This window comes from Plectropomus leopardus, chromosome 5, assembly GCF_008729295.1.
Source record: "Plectropomus leopardus isolate mb chromosome 5, YSFRI_Pleo_2.0, whole genome shotgun sequence".
Classification (NCBI taxonomy): Eukaryota; Metazoa; Chordata; class Actinopteri; order Perciformes; family Serranidae; genus Plectropomus; species Plectropomus leopardus.
Window position 1 is genome coordinate 19908803 of NC_056467.1, and position 13073 is coordinate 19921875.

At 41.6% G+C, this 13073-nt stretch overlaps 1 protein-coding gene across 1 annotated transcript in view; it reads left to right on the plus strand.

Annotated features, from left to right (window-relative positions):
* Positions 1-2063: 2063 nt before the first annotated feature.
* LOC121943326 (collagen alpha-1(XXVI) chain) overlaps positions 2064-13073 on the plus strand; it is a 32376-nt gene continuing 21366 nt past the window's right edge. The window contains exons 1-3 of the mRNA XM_042486846.1: positions 2064-2616; positions 2813-2935; positions 4980-5083. Of these exons, the coding sequence (XP_042342780.1) occupies positions 2441-2616; positions 2813-2935; positions 4980-5083 (403 nt within the window). The 5' untranslated portion in view covers positions 2064-2440. The remainder of the gene's footprint in view (positions 2617-2812; positions 2936-4979; positions 5084-13073) is intronic.

Sequence of the window (13073 nt, forward strand, 5' to 3'; positions counted from 1 at the left end):
GTGTGAAGTCAGATCGCTGAAGTCGGGGTGCATGTATTTGTAGGAACTCCGACTTTGAGTGGCGTTCCATGGTACTTTTTCGGAGGTCAGAATATCTCAACTTCTGAGTTGTCTGGAATGCAGCATTTGTCTTGTTTATTTGTTTTTTTGAATCTTGACCCTTGACCCTCCTCGAAGTTACAAATATTTTTCCTTGAGCCTCCCATAAATTAGTTATCCCATTTTAAAAGTTATCGTTTTGATCAGATTTCACTTTATTGTCAGAAATAATTCTGAAATTTCTCTTGCGCCCCAGGACATCAACTATTTTATATAAATGCAAACACTTAACCAGACAAAAAAAATCATACAATAAATGCTACATATCATCACAGACATTTAGAAAAGTGGATGCAATGCAACATATTACTCATTCCTATTGCAGTTTTTGGCTAAGGTACACAAAGGCTACTTATAAGCCATACTCTGATTTAATAGGTTGATCTTTGAAAGTTATAAGTTAAAAGTATAAGATGAAAGCTTCAATTTTCTCTCTTGTTGTGCATGCTGGTTAGTTTGCACATATAGTTGTTTTTTTATTTTAAATTTTAAATGAGACATAGAATAAAGTGATTTTCAAGAAATATTACTATTTTATGTTTAGATTTGGTTATGTTTTTTTCTGACGGAAGCATTTGTCCCAAGTACTGTTTTTGGGGCTGCCAGAAATGTGTACATCCAACAATAATTTCAGTTTTTACAGTTTCTGGCTTTAAACAAATGGTGTAAATTTGACGATGTTTAAAGAAAACGTGACTTCCAAACCCGCTTTGGAAAGCATGTTTTCTTTAAAAATCAGTGATAAAATAAACACAACACATAACCATTTAAATTTGTATGTCACATCACTAATCCAAAATAAAGAAAAACGCAAGTCTCTATGTAGTGCCAGAAAAATTGCTCGACATGCATCCCCCAATTTTTGCACCCTCCCCTTACCCCCTCATAAATAACAAACAGTCCCTAAGTCAAAAACAGCAGAAATAGGCCTATCCAGCTGCATAAAAAGTAGTTAAAATATGCTCCACTTCCACCATCTGTAACAACAAAATACTGCTTGCTATTAAAACAGTGTTCAAATAATATTATATATTATAACTCTGGGAGGGACTTTTATTTATATACTTTAAGTATTCAACATTTAGTTGTTAATACTTTGCACCTTGAGTCTGAAATCTTGTATGTAAGACTTTTACATCTAACAGTCAGACTTGTAATCAGAGTAGTTTTAAAGAGTGGTACTTTTGTACAACATTCAATTATGGATGAATGCCTTGCCTTGTTGTGTTGTGCCTTGTTATGTCTTGTCTTGTCCTCTTTTGTCTTGTCTTGTCTTGTCTTATCTTAGCTTATCTCTTTTCTTAGGTCAAATTTATTTGACTTCTACTAGTGTTGAAAAGTATTAGATACATTGAAAGTATCTCTCTTTATTCAAAATTATGAAGTAGTAAATGCATATCTAAGTCATAATTATGAGGCCATTAGTGAGACATTGACATTATGACATAGTTGCTGGTAGTGTAAATTGGAATTGGATGTATTTTACTGGGAAAGTCTGGCTTCCATATTTAGCACCTGATATCTTACTAATTGCAAACAAACAAACAAACACAAAAACAAGCAAAAACATTTGTTTACCTTATCCTGTTGGTTTATAAAGAAACCCCTCTTCCTTTTCATCAAAGGCATTAAATGTCCTACTAAAATAAAATAATAATTCAGTCTTTAATATGTTGGCAGAGTCTCAGATGTAGTTTATTCTCTAAAAGCAAACGCAGCCTGCTATTATGACAAAGTGATGAAAATGAACAGAGACCACATCCGACTATTGTAAGATCATAGTGTCATCGCGCACATCAGTCTTTGTTACCGCGGACTATGTCGACTCAAAGTAAAGTAAATAGCCTTATAATGGATAGTCCATCACTTATAGTAATAAAGACAAAAGACGAGCTACAAAGTACGTTAGAGTTACTGGGATTTCACTTTTGGTCATCACATTCACATCATAGGACCTGCATGAAAACTGAAGGGTGGTTTTTCGATCGGGACCAGATGCGCTTTTATGCGCTCCGTCTCCAGCCCTCACTCAGCGCGCTTTTTACGCACACTGGATATTTGACTCCTCAGCCCTCGGCACGATGTCAAACGTCAGAAAACCGCATTATTCTATAGGAAGAGGCTGTGTGTCATTCATTTTGGGCTCGTGAGGGGGGCAGTTTGTTTCTCGCAGGGAAGACGAAATGAGCAACTCATTCATGGTTTCAGTGGAGTTTTCCTAGGCGCTCGTTCTCCCTGTTCCACTTCAGATACTATCAAAGAGGGATTTATAACTTCGGGATTTACTTGAAAAAATCGTCGGTGTCTGCGGATATCTCTGTCAGGGATAAATCAAAAGGAGATGATGGCTTTATCGTTCCTGTACGCGCTGTGCATGTGGATATCTATAATCTATCCGTCGCTGCAAACAGGGTTTGTTTATCATTTTCCAGGCATCACTGTGCAGCGGCAGCGCATCAAATCGGAGCAGGGCGGCAACGCTGGACCACCAGGTACCGGGACCCGTACTCAACTCAGGTGAGCACATGCACACTGATGGCGCCTTTGACTGCAAATGTTTTAAGATTTATTTTGTGTCTTTAGCAGAAATAAATTCTATGCAGCTCTAAATGTGTTCTTTCCCCAAATTCTCCCATTATTGATATGGATTTTGTATGATTTCTCTCATAAAGTATTAATAATAAGTATGAACTCAGTTTCATTTGTATTTTAGGAACTGGTGTCAGTATACTGTCTCCAGAACAGTGTCCTGTCAGGTGCACAATGGGACAGAAACCTCAGTGCAGAGAGTGATTCAGGCCTGCCGATGGCCCGGACCATGCTCCAAAGTCATCAGGTACCCTCACAGTCCTCTCAGCTACCCCCCTTCAGCCAACTAATCTTATTCCTCTGTCAGCTCCTTCAGCTCTGTGATGCTGATACTGTTTTTCTCATTAATAGGGGAAGTCCTGTGTAGTGACAGGGGTGGATTTAGAGATTTGGGGGCCCCTAGGCAAACACAGGCATGGGGCCTCTGTCCTATCATATTTTCACTCTTTTTTTGATTGAAAAGGATCTTACACAAAAGTAATTGTAGTAATACAACATTATTAAAATACTCAGGCAAAAATTAAAGACCTGCATTATTTTTTCACTTAAGTAACAGAAGTATCAGAAAATTAAAGTCTTTTAAGGGTTTCCCTCTAAATTAGGTATGTATAAGTAGTAAGTAGTAGTAAGTAAGTACAATGTCACTTACTGGATATCAGACAGAATTGTGAACTTTCACTCATTTTTCATCTTCAGTCTGACATTGTGTGTGGGGGGTGTTGATTTTCCCATATGTGCCTGAATGGGTCAGCACCTGTAATGCACTGAGTAGGCAGAGCCTGCACACAATTTGACTGTCATTGTAGCTGCCAGATAAACTAGATCTGCTGCTAAATTTCAGTGGTGACAGTTTTCTCGGCTCTTGCTGTTAGGTGTCAAATGGAGCACCGGCGCACTTGAAATAGAGCGGATCCAATCCATATGATGTGTAGACTTGCTAAAAAACCTGTTGTGCAGGGTTTTAAGAGTGGAGCAGAGTGAAGTGAAAACAAATTACGATGTTTGGTGACAATGAGTAGACATGTTGATTTAGAACAGCCGTGATGGCAGCGTCTGCCTTGCCTATTGTGCTTGCCATTGTGGTTATTATTCCTCATAATTCTGACGCACAACTTGACAACAGCTTGACATCAGCATTAACCCACCCCATGCCACTGACTGACTAATTGAGTCCTATCGTGCTGCTCATTGTTTCTTTTTTGTTTTAACTGAAATTGCTGTTTCATGCCACTATGCCAGATAAATCAGCCAAATATTGGAGTGGGCAGATTCAAAGGTGTAGGCTCAGGCAGCAACGTAACATGGACTGGAAATATTTATGTAAATTAGGCATATATATAATTGAAACATTGCCATTTCTCATTCCCTCTCTTTCTCCTGTAATAAAGGGTGGAAAAAGGTCCAAATATACTCTGAACCTTAAAGATAAACTGTGCAGGATTTTCCTTAAAAACAGTTCATCAGCTTATACAGAAATAATTCCTCTCAATCATCATGATGAGCCACTACAGAAGCATGCGGTGGTGCATTTTTCTGCAGAGACTCTGACCTCTGCCTGTATTCTCTTATTTTCTGTGTTTGGGACATTTATGGCTGTTGTTCCCAAACAGTGCTTAGTGTGGTTCGGGTTTAGTGTGGTTGGGGCTCTATAAAAAGGTAACAACCAGCAGCCACACCATAAGAAGCACGCATCCAAGAGACACAGCACAGAAAAATAATGCAAATATAGCAAAGCAAAACGCCAAATAAGAGTGAATCTGGGGTTGGCTTTTACCTTCACTTTAAATGGTCTAAAAAAGACAGGAAAAAATTATTATGTGAATTAAAAGCACACGGTTACACGATATGGAAATATTCAATGCAATTCAATTTATTTGTAGAGCCCAATATTACAAATACCAATATGCCACAGAGGGCTTTACAACATGTAATACCCCTTTGTCCTTGGCCCCTCAACGTGGATAAGTAAAAACTCCCCTCCAAAAAAAAACCTTAAATGTGGAAAAAAAAATGGAAGAAACCTCAAAGAGCAACAGAGAGGGGATCACTCTTCCATGACGGGCAAATGGGCAATAGATGCCATGTGTGTAGAACAGACCGACATAATAAAATTACAGTATAGACAATCTGTCTGACAAAATGATACATATTCATATTAAGATTACGTTTCCCCTCTCCTTCCTTATTTCTGCCCTCTCTCTAGTCTACTATCCAAAAAAGGCAAAAATGCTCAAAAATCAAAGAATCAGACATAAATGTGATAATAATGTTTGATAATGTCTGTTTTGCAGCTACAGGACTCTGATTAGGCCGTCCTTCAAACTTGCCTACAAGCAGGTGACTTCACTGGAGTGGAGATGCTGCCCGGGGTTTGTGGGAGAAGAGTGTCGTGAGGGTAAGTTATTTGTGGTTTCTTTCTTCTTTCACATAGTGCAACTTTCTCAAAAAAACAGTAGCGGAGAAAGTGGTTGGAGGTTATCTCTCTTAGGGACTGAAATAAAGGCCATGTGTATGTTTGACTTATCTGTGTCTTTTTAGCAGCTTTACCCACATCAGTGGCTTGTTTTATGTTTGGTGGTGTGTAGTCAGGCAGCTTGCTAATCGTGCTTCTGTGCAGCCTTTTGATACGATTGTAAAGTTGTTTTGAATTAAGATCGAGAGCCTGTTTTGGATTACTTTTGGGAACATGAACTGCAATAAAGCAACAGTTGAAAGAGATCTATGCCCTGCGGTTTTGTACCTTTTTTTTATGGCTGTGCATTCGAAACCCTTCTGTGCCTCAAAGGAGGATCAGAAACACCAACTGTCTCCCGCTGTAACTCTTCTTTCTTTGTGCATGTGTGTTAACTGGAGACAGCGCAGAGTCTGTCTCTCTGAATATCATCATGGTTTTTACAGTCAAAAGTATGAATGACAAAAGCTCAGAGGAACGTCCAGCAGAGCAGCTTGTATAGTGGGAGGTAATGTAGGTCTCATGATGGGCAGTGCTGTGTCTGGATACCACAGACCACAGACTCTGGGCCCAGTAAAGACTAAAATTTTCACCCAGGGGCGAGACACCACAGTCAGCTGAGGAAACAGTCTGTGAGGATGGATGGAGGTCTAATGTTGGGCTGCCTTAACTCTGCTGCATATACAGTATATAAATATTTACTATATGGACCAAAGTATTGGGCCACACCCCTTAATCATTTAATTCAGGTGTTTCATTCAGTCCCATTGCCACAGGTGTATAAAATCAAGCCCCTAGACATGCAGTCTGCCTTTACAAACATTTGTGGAAGAATGGGTTGGTCTAAAGAGCTTACTGAATTCGAGCATGGTACTGTACTAGTTTGCCACTGTTGTAACAAGTCAGTTCATGAAATTTCTTCCCTCCTAGATATTCCACAATCAAGTGAAAGTGGTATTATTGCAAAGTGGGGGCATTTAGGAACCACAGCAACACAGCCAAGTTACATAGCGGGCTCGCTGAGTGCTGAGGCGCATAGTGCGTAAAAGTCGCCAACGCTCTGCTGACTCAATAATTGCAGAGTTCCAAACCTTCTGTAGCATTAACATCAGCACAAAAACTGTGCACCGGGAGCTTCATGGCATGGGTTTCCATGGCCGAGCAGCTACATGCAAAACTTACATCACCAAGCACAATGCCATGCGTCGGGAGTGGTGTAAAGCACGCCGCCACTGGACTCTGGTGCAGCGGGAACGTGTTCTCTGGAGTGAAAAAGCAGTCAGTCATCTGGCAGTCTGATGGAAGAGTCTGGGTTTGGTGAATGCCAGTAGAGCGTTACCTGCCTGACTGCATTTAGCCAACTGTAAAGTTTGGTGGAGGAGGGATAATGCTATGGGGTTGTTTTTCTGGGGCTGGCTTAGGGCTCTTCGTTCCAGTGAAGGGAAATCTTAAAGCTTCATCTTACAAAGATATTATGGACAATTCTATGCTTCCAACTTTGTGGACACAGTTTGAGTAAGACCCTTTTCTGTTCCAGCATGACTGTGCTCCAGTGCACAAAGCAAGGTCCATAAAGGCATGGTTAGATTAGTTTGGTTTGGAAGAACTTGACTGGCCCACACAGAGACCTGACTTCAACCCCATCGAACACCTTTGGGATAAACTAGAATAGAGATTGCGAGACAGGCCCTCTCCTCCAACATCAGTGACTGACCGCACAAATGCTCCTCTGGATAAATGGGCAAAAATTCCCACAGACGCACTCTAAAATCTTGTAGAAAGCCTTCCCAGAAGTGTGGAAGCTGTTATAGCTGCAAAGGGGGGACCAACTCCATATTATCGCCCATGGATATAGAATGGGATGTTATAAAATCTCCTGTAGGTGTAATGTGTAGGTGGCCCAATACTTTTGTCCATATAGTGTGTGTGTATATGTATATGTGTGTGTGTGTGTGTGTGTGTGTGTGTGTGTGTGTGTGTGTGTGTGTGTGTGTGTGCATGTGTGTACAACCACACTGACAAACATGTTTTCATTTCATATATTGTATTTTAAAGATTGTGGATGCCTGTAAAATGGCTTTTGAGACTGCATTTGCTTAGTTATTTAAAGGAGCAGTGTGTAAGATTTAGTGACATCTAGCGGACTGCAAATTGTAATCAGCTGTACCATCTCCCGTTTGCCATGTGTGAACTCCCAGGTTAGGATTTCTTTAGTGTTTATTGTTTAGGTGTTTTTTAACTAAGAGTCGAATCATCTGCAGAGGCCCCCTCCCCTCAAAACAAGCGGCCAGGTGATTAAAGCCAATAACAACACTGAATAAAGCAGTTTCACATTATAAATCAGTAGCCCATTTTACATAGAGATCACGCTGTAGGACCTGTACAAAGTTCCTTTCTTTATGCATTCTTTGCATTTTTACACAGTTCTGCAAATGATCTTCTGATGCACACACTTGGACACATCATCAGTGTTGTATCCTGGAGTCACTGGGTGTTTTGGGTCTTACAACAGACCTCGGCCGGTGTCCAAGTGGCATTCTGCTGCCCCACTGCTCCCCCCTTTTCAGCCAGAGACATCTGGAAGCTTTTTCTGCCGTCTCCACGTTTTTACCGATGTCTCTTTTCCTACTGACACCATTTATGGCAAGGGCTCCATAGGCCTTGTTCAGGGAGTGACTGGCAAATCCCCGACTGCCTACCTCTACTGGCATGAACCTGGTCCTCCACTCTTTACACCGGCTATCCTCCACCTGCTCTTTGTATTTGGCCTTCCTCCTCTCATGAGCCTCCTGCAGCCTGTCCTCCCAGGGCAATGTGAGCCCCAGCAGAACCAGTTGTCTTGTGGTCTCAGAGACCAAGATGATATCAGGTCTCAGTGTGGACTGGGTGATGTGTGGTGGAATTTTCAGTCACTTCTCCAGGTCCCCCATCATCATCCAGTCTTGGGCTGTTGAGAGCAAACTGACCGGGCCGGCCTTCGATCTTTCCTTTGGCTGCTGTCCATCCTTCACAAAGCAGATGGCTTTGGCTGTAGTGGGGGTGTACCTGCTGTCTTTTATCCCCTTGCTGATTGCATCAGCAATAGACTTTAGGACCTGGTCGTGTCTCCAGCAATATCATCCCTCGCCCAGCGCCTTAGGACAGCTGCTCAGGATGTGCTCCAGGGTCCCTGTTTTGGAACACAGGGTGCATGAGGGTGTTTCTATTTTTCCCCATATGAACAGGTTGGATGGGCTGGGAAGGACTTCATAAACCCCCTGGATTAGGAATTTCCATCCTCTGAGGGTTCCACTTCCACATGTCCTTACTTCTGGCAGAACCGTAACGCGATGTTGTTAGTCTCCCGAGTCCGGCTCTTCCTTGTGCCACACTCCCAAGGATGGCCTTGTGCTTCAGCCAAGACTCTGCCTGCTGGACTGTCTCAGCTGCCCTCCCTGTCCTCACAACCATCCCTGCACCGGACACTTTGGAATCTTGACGTCCTCCTCAGCATACATAGCTGCTCACTTTGCGCTCAAAGCAATCCACCACAGTCATAAGGACTTCATAGTTGAGCAGAGACCAGAGGATTCTTGGGAGGACCCAGGCGTGGAATCTTCCAAGGAGCCCAGACTTGTCCACTGTTTGTAACCAGCACTCCAGGTCAGCACTGGTGGCCTTGATGGAGTCTGTGTCTTTCAAGACCTTGCCGAGACTATTCACTGTTTTTTCGGTGACTGACGGGATCTGGTCTTTAATGAACCTGAAGTGGAACTGTGATCTTTCTTCAGAACCAAGAACCTGGACTTTGTGGGTGTGAAACTCATGCGTGTCCATGACATTGGCTTTTCTGACCCCTGGAGGATCCACCTGGCTCCTGGCACAGTTGTTGTTGTCACTGTGAGGTCATCGATGAAGGCTCTGATAGGAGGTTGTCTTACTCCAGACTTGTTTAGAGGGCCCCTGCATTCTGTTTCGACTCATCACCAACGCGAACAGGATCATTGAAATGGTACATCCAGATGAGACATGATGGCCTTACATACAGGGCGGTGAGGCGGCATAACGGCTGGATATTACTGCCTTGAAAAGGCAGTGTAAAAGGGGCTTTTGATAACTTAAGATCCGGACATTCAGGATGATTTTACTGGGAGCCAAATTATCCGCAGAGGTCTCTTCCTCTCCAAAACAAACAGACGATCTGTAAAAACCCTGCATAAAGTAGTTTCCTGCATAAAATTGTTGGAAAAAAAGCTGTTTGGCTCATTGTGGAGAGACTGCTAACTATAGTGGCCAAACTGAAAACAGAAAAATGGATAAGACGCAAAAACACAAAAATGCAAATGCCGTTATCTAGAGCCAGTACTTGGTTTGTCCATTCTGGGCTACTTTAGAAACATGGCAGACTCTGTGGACGATGTCCCGCTCCCTGTGTAGATATAAATGTCTCATTCTAAGGTAATAAAAACAAATTAGATTTGTAAGAAAACATACTTATATTCCTTTTCTGCTACTATACTCCCCTCCTACAGCCTGGACCTTTAAAATGCAGCTATTTTAACAGTGATCTATTAAAATTATTTAGTATACTCAGCAAATTTCAGATTTTGGGGGGTTGGGCAATGGAGCATTTCATGTGTCACTGAAAAACGCTGGCACGATCTGTCCACATATGTCCAACATTAACAGTTACCTCAATGAGCAAGTTTTGCTTATTGGTCATAATTACCGCACCTTGTTCCATTTTGCAAAAATTATTCATTGTTGCACTTGGAGAGCCAAGATTTACCACGAGTTAAGAAAACACACATTATTACTAATGGAATAAACACAGACATTATTACAAAGCCTTTGGAAACCATTATTTGGATTTGCTGTAGATATTATTCCACACAAAGATTAACACATAGCTGCATCCGCTGAGTCGGTGCTGCCAGAGATTATGGTTCACTTGAGACCAAAGTGGTTGCAGGAGTGTGAATAAGTAATCTGGCTGTTTATTTAACGTTTACTGAAATGTATTTGCAAGTTCTAATGGCTACAGAGCAGGAGGAAAATTGTCTCCATATGGAGAGACAGAAGGCCACATCGACTCAGCGGGGAGACCTGAAAGACAGAGGCTGATGTCACTGACAGTCTGCTTCACACCGAGGAGAGAAGGAGAGGACACTGAGGGGAGAAAGTTAGGACCAGTGCACAAGAAACAACAAGGTGTTAGAGTTGGCAGTGCAGAGACAGCTGTGTAGCAAGAGAAGAGAAGTGAAGTGTAATGAGGAGGGTTTCTGTCCCACAGGGCTCCAGCTGCTACAAGCTGCCCAGACAGCAACGAAGCAGAGAGCCGGTTCTGTGGGAAAGTGGCCCCACTGAGATTAATGAGCGTGACACTCCTCTGCGAGGTCTTTGTAACATACGTGACCGCACCAGGATCAGGCTCCGAAACAAAGACTGGTTCTCCTCATGTAGATTAACAGAAGTAGGTGAATTCAGTATTTTATGTATGTCAGGATTCTTTGGAAATAATGGTCGATAATACTACGGGAGAACATTTAAAATTTATACCGCTTCTTTTTCGTTTGTTCTTCAAAGAAAGTTTTCTAGTGAATGGTTCAAAGAAGGTATAGGCCGGTCCTTTCAGCAAGGACATAAATTTTGTGTCAACATTAAGGGGGCATATAGGAAGTGGGGGTTTTGGGGGTCCTTGGCCAGGAAAGTTTGAGCATCACACACTTAATTACCTGCATTCTGGTTAATTTTCATGCGGCAATTATTAATGATAAATGTGTCTTTATTTTTGTCAGAATTTTAGGTTTTAGCAAAAATGTATGTTTGGGAAGCGATGAGCATACGAATGGATAAAAAACAAGTTTTATGAGAGTTTGTAAACTGATGTTTTCATATTGTTCTGTTGTCATTAAATGTGGTTGCCTATTCAATTCATCATGAATTTTTTTAGTTTTTGGATCCTTCATTCACTGCGGAGGCATGTGAGAAAAACAAAGAATTCTTAAGGAATTCAATGTAACATGGGGTGTGAGACTGATATACAAGTGGTCCTTTTGTGGGTGAAGTATTCCTTTAAACAAACAAGATGTAACATGTTGGCAGATTTTGTTAGTTCTGGTTTGAGCCAGGCTGCTTTCCATTGTTTCCAGTCTTTATGCTAAGCTATCTTCTGTAGCTTCATATTCACAGCACAAACGTGAGACTCAATCTTCTCATCTAAATCTCTGCAAGAAAACAAATACAACCATTTCCCCAAATTGCAAACTATTTCTTTAATTGTGGACAATTTTGGTTGCTAACAGAATTCTGTGTGTGAGTTTGTGCATTTATCTTTTAAGTGTTAATGTTGCAAACCCTGTTAATGCAGCCCTGCAGAGCAGAAAACTGCGGCACTGGGGGCTCTAAGCCAGCTGTTTTATCAGAGCAAGAAAGGACAGCCTTAACCAATGAAGATGACATCACCTCTGGCTTTAGTGTGATGGGGTTCTGGCTCCACTTCAGAGGCCCCTGAGGCCCTCTGAGACGTAGAGACAGGACACATGAAGAAGGCTGGAGTCCGAGTTAAGTCTGTGTAAGCTGAGGAGATGCTTGTTTCTCTCACCTCCTCACACGCTCTTGTTGTTTTCATCCTCAAACCCTGAATCATTCTCTATCGGACTCATTCTTGTGTTACCACCCCTAAGAAAAGTAGGTGACTTGGAGTACAAAATGAATTTTTTGTTTTGCTGTGATCTGAGAGGTACTGTCTTTGTTTTGACTCAAAAAGGGAAAGCACAATATAAAGGCCAAGTCTGTGTTGGCACCAGTGCACTCATTATCAGTATGTCAGGCTTTGGATTCATATGTCATATGAAAATCATCCCTAATAAGGCCTTCACAGACAGTTAAATCAATGTTTGAGTTGCTTAGTTGATTGCATGGGTGTAGATTTCAGTAGGGATGCCGGGGACATGTCCCCCTCAATATTTAGAACATGTGCATTTGTCCCCCCCAATAAAGACATGGAAGGAGTAGAGTCTTAACCCCCCAAAACACTGGATAATATGTTTTGCGTCATTGGATGGTGGCTCTCGGGCTGTTGCTTGAACTACAGGCTGTATTGCCGTCACCGTGGACACAGACAGTACAGAAGTGAACCAAGAGACCCCGGCCTCTCTTTCTCTCCCTCTCTCAAACTTAGACCAAACTCCGATCAAAAGGTAAAACTAAACAGCACTGATTGCATAAACCAAGATTATGTTACTGCACTGCCTATTTCAAAGCCTTAAAATGTTTTTAGAAACATGTTTTAGCTTACTGTTCACTTGTAATTAAAAATCGTTTGTTACCAACTGGCGGCCACTGACGTCAAACAAACGATTTCGCATTATGTTACCCACCAGTGTTTATTGGGGTGCTGTGGTACAGTGCATTCTGGTAGTTTTAAGTTTTCTACCTCTTGAGCTAAAGCGAATGCCACAGCCTTTTTTCTCTGTTTTCTTTGTCTGTCTATACAGTAGAAAGAGGTATTTACGTCTTTCTACTGTATAGACAGATTTATTGTATAGGCACATTTATGAAGGACCATCTCTCCAGTGGTGAAATACTTCTTACAGTGTTTGATGCTCAGATTTCCTGGGGGAGGACCTCCATATCTCTGTTTCATATGTATCCCATTTCTACCAGTACTGAAACAAAACCTACACTCGTAATTGATCGACAGAAAAATAATCACTCTGACAATCGATTAATAATTTCAGAAATTTTCAAGCCAAAAATGCTGAACACTGCCTTCTTCCAGCTTCTTAACATTGAGGATTTTCTGCCTCAGTTTTCCCTTTGTGATACTCAATACATTTGCATATTTGGACTGAACAAGCAATTTCAATATGTCAAATTGTGTTTTCAGAAATTAGGAAAATTGCGATGGACATCTGTCACTATTAACCAGCAAAATGTTTGATATTTAGCA